The sequence below is a fragment of the Vollenhovia emeryi genome, unplaced genomic scaffold (genome assembly GCF_000949405.1).
Source record: "Vollenhovia emeryi isolate VEMERY1.0 unplaced genomic scaffold, V.emery_V1.0 DF939268.1, whole genome shotgun sequence".
Classification (NCBI taxonomy): Eukaryota; Metazoa; Arthropoda; class Insecta; order Hymenoptera; family Formicidae; genus Vollenhovia; species Vollenhovia emeryi.
Genome location: NW_011967098.1, coordinates 4,332 through 16,963, shown reverse-complemented (window position 1 = coordinate 16,963; position 12,632 = coordinate 4,332). Strand labels below are relative to the sequence as shown.

Sequence of the window (12,632 nt, the reverse complement as noted above, 5' to 3'; positions counted from 1 at the left end):
TATTGATTTGCATTTTAAAACAACAAAATAAATTTTTTTTTCGCCACACATTAAGTTTTAAAAGCGGTTTATAAATTGCACATCGCCAAGGGCGTCCGCAGAATATTTTCCAGGGGGGGGGCATCATTTATATTGTTAAAATATTACTTCCAGAATACTTATATGATGTCAAATATATATACATATATAAAGGTGTATATACATATATGTACACCTTTTGGTAATAGCTTTCTCACCGCGACAAGGTATGCCAAATAGGCCAAATTTTTTGCCGATTCCAAATTCTAGGGGGGGGGGGGCAGATGCCCCATCTTGCCCCCCCCCCCCTCCGGACGCCCTTGCACATCGCAAATCACTTCTCACTTTCGATGAGCTGTCTTAATTGCCGTTGCTGTGACGCTGTGCACAATATCAACATGTCATCTTGGAAGGATAATAATGCGATTTTCTGCACGAGAATAACATCGATTATAGTTCTACGAACTCGCGGCGGCGGTCGCCGCGGTCCTAAAAAAAAAGAAAGAAATTGCATTCCAAACCGGATGCGCAAATGCACAAGAAAAGCGCTTAACTGTGCGAGCCTCGGTGAACGGATGCGTTCGTTTCTCGAAAAAGGAGCGAGAAGCATGTAGTACAGTTCTTTTGCGAGTATTTTGTTCTGTCGAACACGTTTCCGACCCTAGACGATTTTTATCGTCCGTGAAATCAAAACGGCGTGTTCAAACACGCCATAATTTATTCTCCAAATGTTTAGCTTTGTGACACGTCGCCATTTGTTAAAGCATACATTGGATCTTTCACTTAGCTCTTTAGGATTTTACTTCATATTTATTTTTACGGACGTCTCTCAGGCTAAAATTCATGCGATTTCGAAGACGAACGCTACGATCGCGGTACAAAATCCTCTTGTCGAATAATCATCTCGCAAATATTTTATCGCGGCGACGAGAAAACGCACATTGAGCGGCTATTACACGCGAACAGTTATTGGCCGCAGCATTTTTTTTTTTTTAAGAATATGCTTCATTTCTTACAGTCAACAAGAATAAAGATTTTTTGAGAGCAAACTTAAAAGAATTGGCTCGCTTGTACGCTAGATTAAAATGCCATCTTGTGGAGGTTAAAATATTCGTCGAGCTCCGCTTCTTCAAACATTATAATGAGGAGATAATTTTTTGCGAGCATAAGCAATTATTTTTGCTCGCAGTTACTTACGTAACGCTTGAATTACAAAAGTGTGAAAACTTTGTGGCGGACATTTTCGCATGTCATGCTCCTTTTTTTACTATTTCTCGCGAAGGAGATTTTTCTCCTGGGTTATTTACAACTTCATACTCCTCTTCGATGCTGTCACTGGTCGGTTTCCTATTCCATTCAATTGTGAGGCGTTATTAATATTCTCGTACACGCAGTGTACGCTAAGAATACCGTTATCTAACGCTGCATCCACTGAATCGTCGCTGTGAGATTTATTCGACGCGCTTAACTCGCTTCGTAAAGTGCGGAAACCTGCTGGCCATTTGTAATACATGTGCACGATCATGGAACTGATGCATATCGAATGTATGCGTGATCATTATACGCGCATATGCGTGCGGTCAGCACTTTCAGCACGAATGTGGTAGTAATGCGGTTACAAGATTGGCTTCCATCTTATGTAAAGTCCATTTGAGATACGTCGATACCAGGCAAAGTTACTCAAGCGGCGGAGAACCTAACGGGAATCGATCCGTCTTGTGGAGTATCTTGCGATTCGAGAAAGCATCCTCTTTCAGACGGCAAAAATTTGCGCTTCCAAGTGTATTGTGAAATGCAACAAGATACAGATAAGTGGTTTGCGGATGTAATCGATGTTAAGAAAAATATAATACTGGCTTCATGCTACCAGAAGATATTTTAACGACCGAGTCTTATCAAGCGAGAATCATCGCTTTGCGTGTAGCGTACGTAATTTTATCTCGCGGCTAATAAGAGCATTGCGCAAACGTCTTCCTCCCCTCCTCGCGGCTAATCTTCCTAGATCCACCACACCGGATATCGGCATTCACCGCGTTCCCTATCTCCTCGAGAGGAACGGTCAGGCACGATCGCCAGGTGCGTCACCGGTTCGCCGCTCCCACCATCAGCTTCGAACTCTCGGCTCGACTCGGCTTTATCCCTCTCAGAGCAGCTCCGTTCCTTCCTCTTCTCCTTTTTCGAGGCATTTTTCCTCCGCGCGTGGCCAGAACACGTCGCGCGATAACTCGGCGGAGGGAAAGTCCGACTCGCCGGTCTCTCTTTCTCTCCGCGACGAGGAACCGGACCAATTGCGGTCAGTAGGATCGTGTAGATTCCGTGTTGCTCGCGCGGAGTGTCGCGCGTCGCACGGGAAGGTGAACGAGTCGCGCCGCGATGCGCGGTCGACGCGCGAGACGAATTCAAGTCCAACGCGATTCTGCATCGGAACCGGCCATCCCCGGCGTAACGCAGTGAAGTGCCGTTCTTGAGGTCGAGATCACTTCTCGTGCGCGTACTCATTGTGCGCGTTCTCATTGTCGTGGCTCATGCGAACGTCCAAGGTCCGGCTGATGCCGATCGCCGATAAACGATATGCGTATCTCCGTACGTGAGATAAGCGCAGCTTCGACGGCGATGCTAAAACTGGCGCGTGCGGCGAACGATCGGTCGGACTAAAAGTGATTACGTTGCAAAACAACGGCGGAGCGGCCGTAAGGACGCGGGGAGAGAGACCCCGGACGCGGGTGTCCGAGAATCGCGCGACGCGATTCTCCGAAAAGGCCGCGCGCGCGCGAAATTTCGTCGTTCGCGCGGCGTGCGCGCTCCAGTTTCGTCCGTGTGGTCTGCAACGTGCACGAGGCCCGGAGAAAGGCTCGGTTGACGGCGATTAGATAAAAAAATTCCAATCGGGTTTCCTATCCCGCACGGGGACTGCGTCTGAATTCTCGAGGCGACAGGAGCGAGCAGCCGGAGTGCGCGGCGGAGCGAGGTGGAGTGCCCGCGTCCACGTTGTCTCGGTCGAGGGGAGATTTCAACGCGCGTGTAACACGCGCTCGGATTCGCCGGATATCGATTCGCGCACCTGTGAGTACATACAACGAAGCTTCGCGTCTTCTTTTCTCTATTTTCAGTGTCGTTTCAACAAATCACGTGCAAAATATTCGGAAACCAGTTTCGGTTAAATGTGTTTCAATGTCACAGGAGATCCGGTCTCTTTTACGAAACATTTACTGATTGCACGCGCAATAACGTCTACGGGAGAGAAAAATGAAAAGGGGGACAGATAAAATTCGAAAGGCACAAAACCTCTTGCCATCGTCCGTAACAAATTGCCTTTCTAACTGTCAATTTTTTCTAACATCCTTTTAAATCGACGAGCTAGCCGCCGGTGAAACAAAATATCGCGTAAATTATACATGTGTATCGCGACTCGCTGTAGCGGTAGTTCGTGCTACTTAAACGTTTTGTAAGAGTCTTGTTGGCTTAATTAATGAAGAACGCCGTTCGCACGCGTGGAGAAAGCAGTAATACTGAAATAATAAGATCTTTAAGATATCTTTGTCATAATTAGAATCTTTACGATTATCAGAAGATAGCGCGGATTAAAACCGTTATATATAACTTTGAGATGATACACCGCTGAATACAATGTTTAAACTATAGATGTACAAGATGTATCTCACGTTATTGTCGTAGATGAAGAATCTCCAACTCGTTTTCCTTTGTCAAGGTCATATTAAAATTTTTCTAATGGCCGGAAAGCCGGACAAGTCTTACTTTTGAAAATTATATAAAAGCAAAATCTCTCTCTCTCTACCTTAAAATTATACCGTAGATAAATTATATTATCAATATGATACACTATTTTCTTAGCTATAGAAATGTAAATTATACAAATATAGATTATTTTCATTAATTATTGATTTATGCCAAAGACACATGTGCCCTTTACATGTGAAATATTCAGTGTTCGTGACATCGTTGCATGTCATCATAAAGTTTTTGCCCATAATTCATCGGTCATGTGCATCTGGATAGTTATGCTCTTACCGCATAAAACACCAGCATCGCGATATCAAGTTCAATCGGAATGGGTTACTCATGTATTTATAATAAAATGTCGATTAACCTTCGGGTGAAATGTTTCAGAGCGGAGGTAAATACACATACATATGTGCTGAGGAACGCGAGTTTACGACTTGTGTATTATTTCGTCACACTCGCGACGGCGCAAATGACATGTACGCGTTTCGAGTCGTGAAATGCATACGATGCACTTAATTTCGCGTAATTCGATTTACAAACATTGCAAGTAGTAAACATGCACACACTCGTAGAATGTGCGTAAACTTTTCGAATTCCATTTCCCTCGATTCCTCGCTAAATCGAAAGCTGTCCGTAATCACAAAAATATTTCTTCGTGAATAGCAGATTTTTGTACCGGGCAACGGTTCTACTTTGCCCGAATGACGTGCGTTTAAAAATAGATTTTTATACTTTCTGTGTATTATGCAAGACAACAGTAGAACGAGTTTTAAAGCCTTAATTGCTGTCGGTACAATTTCAGCCCGGCTGCGATTACGGTCGCAGATTCGCAATCTTCTGCGAGAAATCCCTTATTCGTTTCAGTCCTAGGAAAGGCGAAAGAAATGTAGCACATTTATTCAAACGGTATCATTCGGTATTCACGTCGAAATTGTGATAGAATTTGACTTGCGAGTAACAACTTGTATCCCGACGTCAATAAGTAATCCAAGGCCCTTCGTCATTATTGACGAAATTACCGCGATGATAATGCCAATTTTCTCTCCTCCTTTTAATATCATTATGATATACCGTAATTTCCGCATTCTCATGCTTTTTATGAAAGAAAGCAGTTAGATAATCATATCTACAACTAATTGCCGCATTCAAAAACGCGTTATGATGTAAACTGCGTGCTTTCCCGCGATTAAACGCTCGAAAGCCATTTACGCAACTCGTTAGGGAGCGCTAATTCACGCGCAAACCTAAAAGCCTCCAAGAGAATCAAGAACGTTCGAAAACGAAGGATGCAAGAAGCTAAGAATCGCGACGCAGTGTGGGGAATTTGAAATGCGACGAAGCAAAAAGATAAATTAACGAACGAAAATGTACTACGAGAAAGTTTGATTATTTTCATGAATTCGGGCCGTTCTCCTTTTCCTAAGAAAGTTTAAAGAACCACGTCGCGAAATTTTCTAAATAAATGTTAATTAAATCTCGTCTGGGATTTCCGCCTTTATGTCATGCAGAAAATTGTCGAACAGTTAACAATAATTGGATGGGACGTATTCAATAAAAGTAACGCGTACGTCGCTCCATTGCTGTCCGATCAGCGCCGATTGGCGATAGCGCGTCGCCGCAGGTATAATTAGTTACATATTATTAGCGCCTAACCAACCAGCTAAATTACACCCGATGCAACTAAAAAATCACGGGTCGTTAACGGTCCATTTAAACACGTCGGAAGACTGTGTCAACACGGTCTCGGATGTGGGATGGACACGCGGGGACTTTCTCCCGGGCGCTTTCTCCGGACGGCGGTTTCGTGATCGAGGAGGTACCCGCGTATACCATAATTGCCCGAATTCCCGGGAATATTTATAATCATAGAAAGCCGGTGCGTCCGGCTTTATTTTGCAATACCCGCAAAATCTGCGCCCACGAGGGGCTTCACTGATTGTGAGTAAACTTTCCGCGTTACGTGCTCCACGAGACCCACCCGAACGTAATCGAAGCGATCAATTTCGGTATCGCGAGATGTCCAGATACGATCTGAATGGAGATATACCTCGATTTCCTGGATGAAACGTTTATAAATAATAGCCCTACCCTTTCACTCACTCGATTGAAAGAACGATCGTTCCAAAAAGATCGTAAAGGTCCTAACTTACAGTGCTTACAGCAAAGTTCCTTCTTACAGGGAAATGCCGGCGTTAGAGCTCTTCGGTCGAAAATGGTTGGCCGCCACCGACGATCTTGTGTATCCCGGCCTATTCGAATTATTTATCCGTATTGTATGGTGAGTATCGATAAGCAAACAGTACAGTTACCAATGTGTCGGAATTACAGTACGCAATATTAATCACGAGTACTGCGATGTCATACGCGAATTGTTGTGAAATTATAGTGGGACAAATCCAAAGTTTTAACAAAATAAAATTCAACAATTCCCAAGACTCACTGGAAGCACTGAACCTATTTTCAATATGAAGTTCTTTTGCAGGTGCGCATCACGCGATCGAAATCGCTCGGATCATTGCTAAGTTGTTTCTCGTAATCGGCTATGTGTTTTACAGGTTGATTCTTATAGGGATCGCCTGCGTAAGGTACTACGAGGATACGTGGAATTGTCAGTTGGGAGGTGAATTAGTGCGCGTGTACCTCCTCGGCGAGGCGGTTATGCTTGGTATCGTCACGCTTTTGATACTCATCATTATCAGGCACAGCGCGAGAGGAGCCATCATGGACACGCATGCCCGACGCTACGTCCAGCCGCTCCTGATGGTTAAGTAAGCAACAAAAGTAAACCGGCTTCGTTACGTCCAATCAGTTTTCTAGACCGCCAATCCGGCAGGCTTTTTCAAAGTTCTTAACTTTTGTCGCGTGTCATTTAATAACAAACCGTTCGCCTAATTATTCACAGTCGATTTTCAAAGCGGAAGACCATTTGTCATTTTTTTTCAGTTTTGTATGTTGTGTAGCTTTATAATTTATAATTAAATCTTAAATTTTTTTACTAATAAGAACTAATAAGAATTCTTCAATGTCGCCAGCGGTCATCAACAACGTCAGTGTTTTCTTGACCATACAAAAATTTCAAAATATGGTAATATTTTTCGCAATAAATTTTCTGTATTATTAAAAATGCCAGGTTAAATTTTTTAATTTTATTCAAAACTTGAAAAAATTACTCGAACACAAATCATTTGTCTCTAATTTTTTCGTATAGCTCCTAAATTGTATTGTAATTTGTCAGAATAGCCTTTTATTTTTAGTCAATGACTGCGTGAAGATTAAAGAATAAGAAAGAAAACGATAATATGATAAATAATAATATATACATAATAAATAATAAAGAAAAATGTGAAATATTTGCAAACATAAACGTTAAACCTTGTATCACAAAAGTCAAAAGGAATATATGGTAGTTGTTCATTATTTTACGTAATTCAAGTTTATAATTTTTCCATGAAATAAACTAACGTATTGATCGCAAAATACATAGTCAAGAGACAATAAAAAGAAAGAAATGCATATGCGCGAACAGTAAGTGCTACACGTATCAAACACACTCGTACACTTTCGTGAAATTATCTAAATTGTCTACGTTCGTATTGCTGACACAATTTACTACATTTACAGGGTCGTATCCATTAAGAAAACAACAATTTGATTTACATTATTACCATATTTCGATATTATCATAATGGCCATGTGATTTATTTAGAAGAATTAAATCTTAAATTGAAAAGAATTGCAGGTGAATGAGGAAAAGTTTAAAGATCTCTCTTTGATTTGTACAGAATATTAATGCTACTGCCGGAAATTGGATGGAACATCCTGGGCACCTTGTGGATTTTCGGGCAGAGCGTGGATTGCAATCACGAGACATACTCCATCACTGTCGTGGAGGCCCTAGTGTTTTTCGACTGGATTCTGATCGGCCTTAGTATCTTCGGTCTCGCCCTGGTGTTCGACCCGATCGGCTCCCTGGAGAAGAGGCAGCTGGAGAGCTCCGTGGAGCACGGCAAGATCTCGCGCATCTGGCTACGGAGATTCAAGTTCCTATGGTGGATGCGCAAGGACGAGAGCGCGAACGAGACCTTTCAACAAGTTGCTGGTGAGACATAGGTACGGCTGGCCTCCAGGTCCTGCCGCATTCGAAACTGGAACGCGGACGTCGCTTCCGATCGCGGAAACCGGGCGCGGAAACGGTCATTGAAGGCCGGTGATAAATCAGATCACTAATCTCTGTTCCGGTTTTGGCGCCGCGCTGGGGTTTTTTTCTTCGCGACGGGTGCATCGCTCTCTCGCCGCTCAGAAATAACGAGCGCTTCTCGATACGCCGCGCGATCACCACGGTGTGGAAGCACAAATAATCGCGAGTTTTAATTCACGGAGAAGTTCATTGGCATTGTTAACATTATATAAATGATAAAAAGTGATATTTTATTTCATTTCATTAGTTTGTCTAAATGCACATAATTTATGCCATTTCAGTGAACTCTGAACACTTTATATTATTATGATTACTATAATAACATATTAAATGTAATATTATGGAGAGAGAGAGAGAGAGAGAGAGAGAGAGAGAGAGAGAGAGAGAGAGAAGCTTACATATTTTTTAAATAATGTAACTCGTGACACGATAAAATATATTGATAAAATCTTTGTAGGTCTTTTGTCCGCTTTATTTCGAGGCACGGATTTGGTTCCCTCTGATGTAATGGCAGGATGTATTTTGCTAAGAATCCGGCAGAAGCGAGAAACTCACGAATTGCGAAACCTAAATTTAATTGCGCGTCCAAAATATACTTCAGGTATGTCATTTACACACCGAGGAAAAAAATGGTAGAAAAGACGTGCGTGTTTAATACAAAATATTCACCATATTTTATAGACGGCAATGAGATATTTTCGGACGCACCTAACTGGATGTCCTTAGAAGCCGCCCATCACTTTCTGCAGCTATCGATCGCTTCCTACGGCTGGCTTTTCGTTATATATCAGCACACGTGTACCGGATGTTTTCGTTTGATACGTGGCATGAGATGTTGTGCTTGTTTCCGGTAAAAGAGCATAAAACTTTGTATTCAATATATTACTCTTTATCTTCATTATTTTATTGTATAATTACAAACAGGTTTTTTTATTATTTTCTTTTGCTTTATTATTTTATCTCTACTTTTAGGCGAAAGCGTAACATTATTCTGGACGATAACTGTTGCCTCTGTTATCTCTCTGGTGTGAAATATTTGTCGAAGATGTCTGAGGAGGATATCCTATTCGCTTCCTTTAAGAATCATTTATGTGAAGTATGTATATTGTTCTTAAATTATACTCTTACCACCCATATTCAGAATTAAACAACTAAATTTTAACTAGGTCCTTTAAGATATAAATCAATTTGAAACGTAAAAGCCATTTAGGACCTGGCACAGGTGGAGGTGGCCAATTATTTAAATTACTAAGTGAATCCATACCATATACCGTCTTTTTCCAACCTGTCCTGCCGTTACATACCGGACGTATAACATAGGATTTTGTTAGGTGGAATCATTATCGTCAGTGAATTCACGTGTTATAAAATCGCTAAACGATTTGATAAATTATTTTAAATGCTATACTTAGCATTCATTACAATAACCCTTTTTCCCTGTACTGAATTAAAATTCTTATTGCGAAAAATATTACCTCAGCCAGAACTCGAACCTGGAACCTCCCTCAATCCGTGACGGGGGTCTTAGCCAACTCGACAACTGAGGCAAACCCGTTACGAATTGAGAGAGGTCCCACGTTCGAATCCTGGTTGAGGTAATATTTTTCGCAATAAGAATTTTAATTCAGTACGGGGAGAAAGGGTTATTGTAATGAATGCTATGTATAGCATTTAAAATAATTAATCAAATCGTTCAGCAATTTTATAACACACGAATTCACTGACGATAATGATTCCACCTAACGAAAACCTGTGTTATATGCCCGGTATGTAACGGCGCGCAGGACAGGTTGGAAAAAGACGGTATATGGATTCAGAATTAAATATCTCTTTAAACTTTTACAGATACCATTCTGCGTAATAGCAGATCACAAAACTGCTAGTATCGTTGTGGCTATACGAGGATCGCTATCCTTGCGGGATATAATTACCGATTTCGCGGCGGCGTCTGAATCATTCGAGTGTCCTGGCGTTCCACCAGGCAGCACGGTTAGCTCTATTTTCTTTTCGTATATATATTTAGTATAAAATTAATCGATTTAACTGTATATAAATCTGTATATAAAATTTTCAGGCTCATAAAGGCATGACAATAGGGGTAAAAGTAATCCTAAAGCAATTGGAGAATCATAAAGTTCTGGAAAGAGCGTTCGCTACGTATCCTAATTATCATCTGACGATTACAGGTAAGAACTCGAGTTCTACTGCCAACAAACCGCCGTCGGCGCATAACTGTACACTTCTTAATAAGCTACCATGTGTACGCAGGTCACAGCTTAGGAGCCGGTTTAGCCATTCTACTGGGTTTACTTATACGTCCTCGTTATCCAGAGTTGAGAGTCTACGCGTTCGCTACGCCTGGTAAATTGCTTGAGCAAATTTTGACTTGACATATATACAGAATGTTATGTAATACCCGCCTCACCTCTTATTTACGGATAGAGCGGACTAGACTGTTGTGAGTCGAAAAGTCCTGTACCATTTTGCAATTTTCACAATAGCTAACGCGTTATTAATTATTAAAAATCGCTATCTTAGCCCGACCTACCGCTCAATTCAAGCGCGTGGCGAGATGCGGCCGTCCCGCAATTGGCGTTGCTAGGCACACGGGGAGTTGTTTATTATACGTAGCCCTTGCCGTGTGTCGTGCACCTAGCAACGTCGATCGCGGAACGGCCGCTTCTCGCCGCAAGCTTGAATTGGGCAATAGGCCGGGCTAAGGACCAGTTTCACAAACATCGGTTAACTGCTAACCGAAGATTAATCGATTCTCTGTCTCTGTTTAAATAATAAGATGGAAAAAGATAGGACGTCGACTGAACCCTAGTTAACAGTTAACCGATGTTTGTGAAACTGACCCTTAGGGCCAGTTTCACAAACGTCGGTTAACTGCTAACCGAAGGTTAACTGATCCTCTGTCTCTTCTTAGAGAACAAGATAGAAAAAGATAGGGCGTTGACTGAACTCTGGTTAACAGTTAACCAACGTTTGTGAAACTGGCCCTAAGACAGCGATTTGGATAATTAATAACTCGTTAACTATTGCGAAAATTGCAAAATGGTATAGGACTTTTAAGAGGTGAGGCGGGTATTACATAACACATTGTATAATATCATCATTTTATTCAGTTAAAAAAGATATTGGCAAACACTGCTACTTATTGATAATAATTACCAATTGTTAATTTTACATATTAGACTCCTACATATATTAGACTAATTTCGAATGTATTTGTCCAAAAAGCTGGTCTGCTCAGCAGAGATGCTGCTAGGGTCACGGAGGAATTCGTATTGACTGTAGGATTGGGGGATGATCTCGTAATGAGGCTCAGTGTGGATAGTATAGAGAATTTGAGGACGTCGTTATTGACAACTCTTCATGCCTGTCGATTGCCTAAGGTATCTTGAATTTCACGATTTTATGATGTAAATTACGCCGATAATAAAATTGGACTAATAATATTTTGAACTGGTAAATTTTTTTCTTCAGTACAGAGTGGTTCTGAACGGATTCGGATACGCTTTGTTCGGAATTCCCGAGAGAGATCTGACTAAAACATGGGCTAACTATAACATAATTAATACAATTCCGGGCCAATCGCCTTTGCTAACCAAGCCTAGCGATGTGGTAAGAAGAAAACTGCTACATTTGCAAAATTTGTGAAAAGTTACACGCGCATGAACATTTGTAATATTCATTTTATGTAGATAATATTGAATTTGATACGATTATTGTATTAAACTTTGTTGTTATTTCCCGCAGAATAGTAAAATAATAGAGCGCGACATAACAAAAAGGAGATACTCGAGAATGAAATTATTTAATGCTGGTCGTATACTTCACATAACAAGATGCAAGCTCGAAAAAACAGAGGGAAAGAGGTACGTTGTTTTCATATATTTTCTTATTCCTAGAAATGATATAAATTTATAAGGAAAGTATTGCCTTAAGAGCAAGTTAATTAACTGTTACAGAATAATTCTCATAAATATAAGTCGATATTCTAAAAGAATGTGAATAGTATATAAAGAAGAAATGTTTTAGACTATAAGATTTTAAGATAGTAATGACATCTAATTTCTACATTAGCAAAAAACAACTCGCAAAGGAGAGGAAATACGAGATGCGATGGGCGCAAGCGGAGGAATTTACGAAATTCACAGTGATGCCACGCATGCTCCTGGATCACTTGCCAGAAAACATGGAGCGGGCTTTAGCTACGTTACTGAAGCAGCAGGACGATATACCATATTATTTCGATCCTTAGTGTAACCCAAAGAAGTGATTTTATAGTATTAATAAAAAGAACTTCCGCAAAATCTCGAATTATAAAACATATTATAATTTAATATTATAATTTATTTATTGAAGATCAATTTTGTTATTAATCTCATAAAATTGGAATTGTTAATATAATATAAGATAAGATAATATCATATAATAAGATAAGGGGCTCAGAGCCTGAACAGGGTAGTAGTGTTCAAAAATGAAATTTAATTAATAAAAACTATATACGTTTCGGTCCTTATTGGACCATCTTCAGTACAACAAAGAAACTTAGTTACAATTTAAAAAATCCATAATATTAATTGAACAATAGAGAATCGCAATCGGTGTTGTTCAAATGTATAAAACGGGCCTATCTAAAGAAGAATTACATTTTTGTAGTTAT

The 12,632-nt window shown here is 40.7% G+C and overlaps 1 protein-coding gene across 2 annotated transcripts; it reads left to right on the top strand.

Moving 5' to 3' along the window:
• Positions 1-2,509: 2,509 nt before the first annotated feature.
• Positions 2,510-12,279, top strand: LOC105559465 (sn1-specific diacylglycerol lipase beta-like). 2 transcript variants are annotated; one of them, XM_012007761.1, is made up of 14 exons: positions 2,510-3,081; positions 5,942-6,040; positions 6,318-6,530; positions 7,545-7,861; positions 8,418-8,561; positions 8,642-8,810; positions 8,933-9,056; positions 9,806-9,949; positions 10,035-10,146; positions 10,229-10,321; positions 11,204-11,358; positions 11,450-11,587; positions 11,723-11,841; positions 12,050-12,279. In XM_012007761.1, exons 2-14 carry the CDS (start codon positions 5,946-5,948, stop codon positions 12,225-12,227), a joined length of 2,001 nt encoding a protein of 666 aa, XP_011863151.1. In that variant the 5' UTR covers positions 2,510-3,081; positions 5,942-5,945; the 3' UTR covers positions 12,228-12,279. The 2 variants fall into 2 exon arrangements, with proteins under 2 accessions (XP_011863151.1, XP_011863152.1); XM_012007762.1 differs by lacking the exon at positions 2,510-3,081 and adding an exon at positions 6,149-6,244 and having other exon boundaries at positions 5,961-6,040.
• The last annotated feature ends 353 nt before the right edge of the window (positions 12,280-12,632 follow it).

Bases quoted from the DNA above. Each gene is read 5' to 3' on its own strand.
- LOC105559465 (XM_012007761.1), top strand. From the start codon at position 5,946: ATGCCGGCGTTAGAGCTCTTCGGTCGAAAATGGTTGGCCGCCACCGAC. The intron at 9,057-9,805 runs GTATGTATATTG...AAACTTTTACAG, and splicing joins TTAAGAATCATTTATGTGAA to ATACCATTCTGCGTAATAGC. The intron at 9,950-10,034 runs GTTAGCTCTATT...TAAAATTTTCAG, and splicing joins GCGTTCCACCAGGCAGCACG to GCTCATAAAGGCATGACAAT.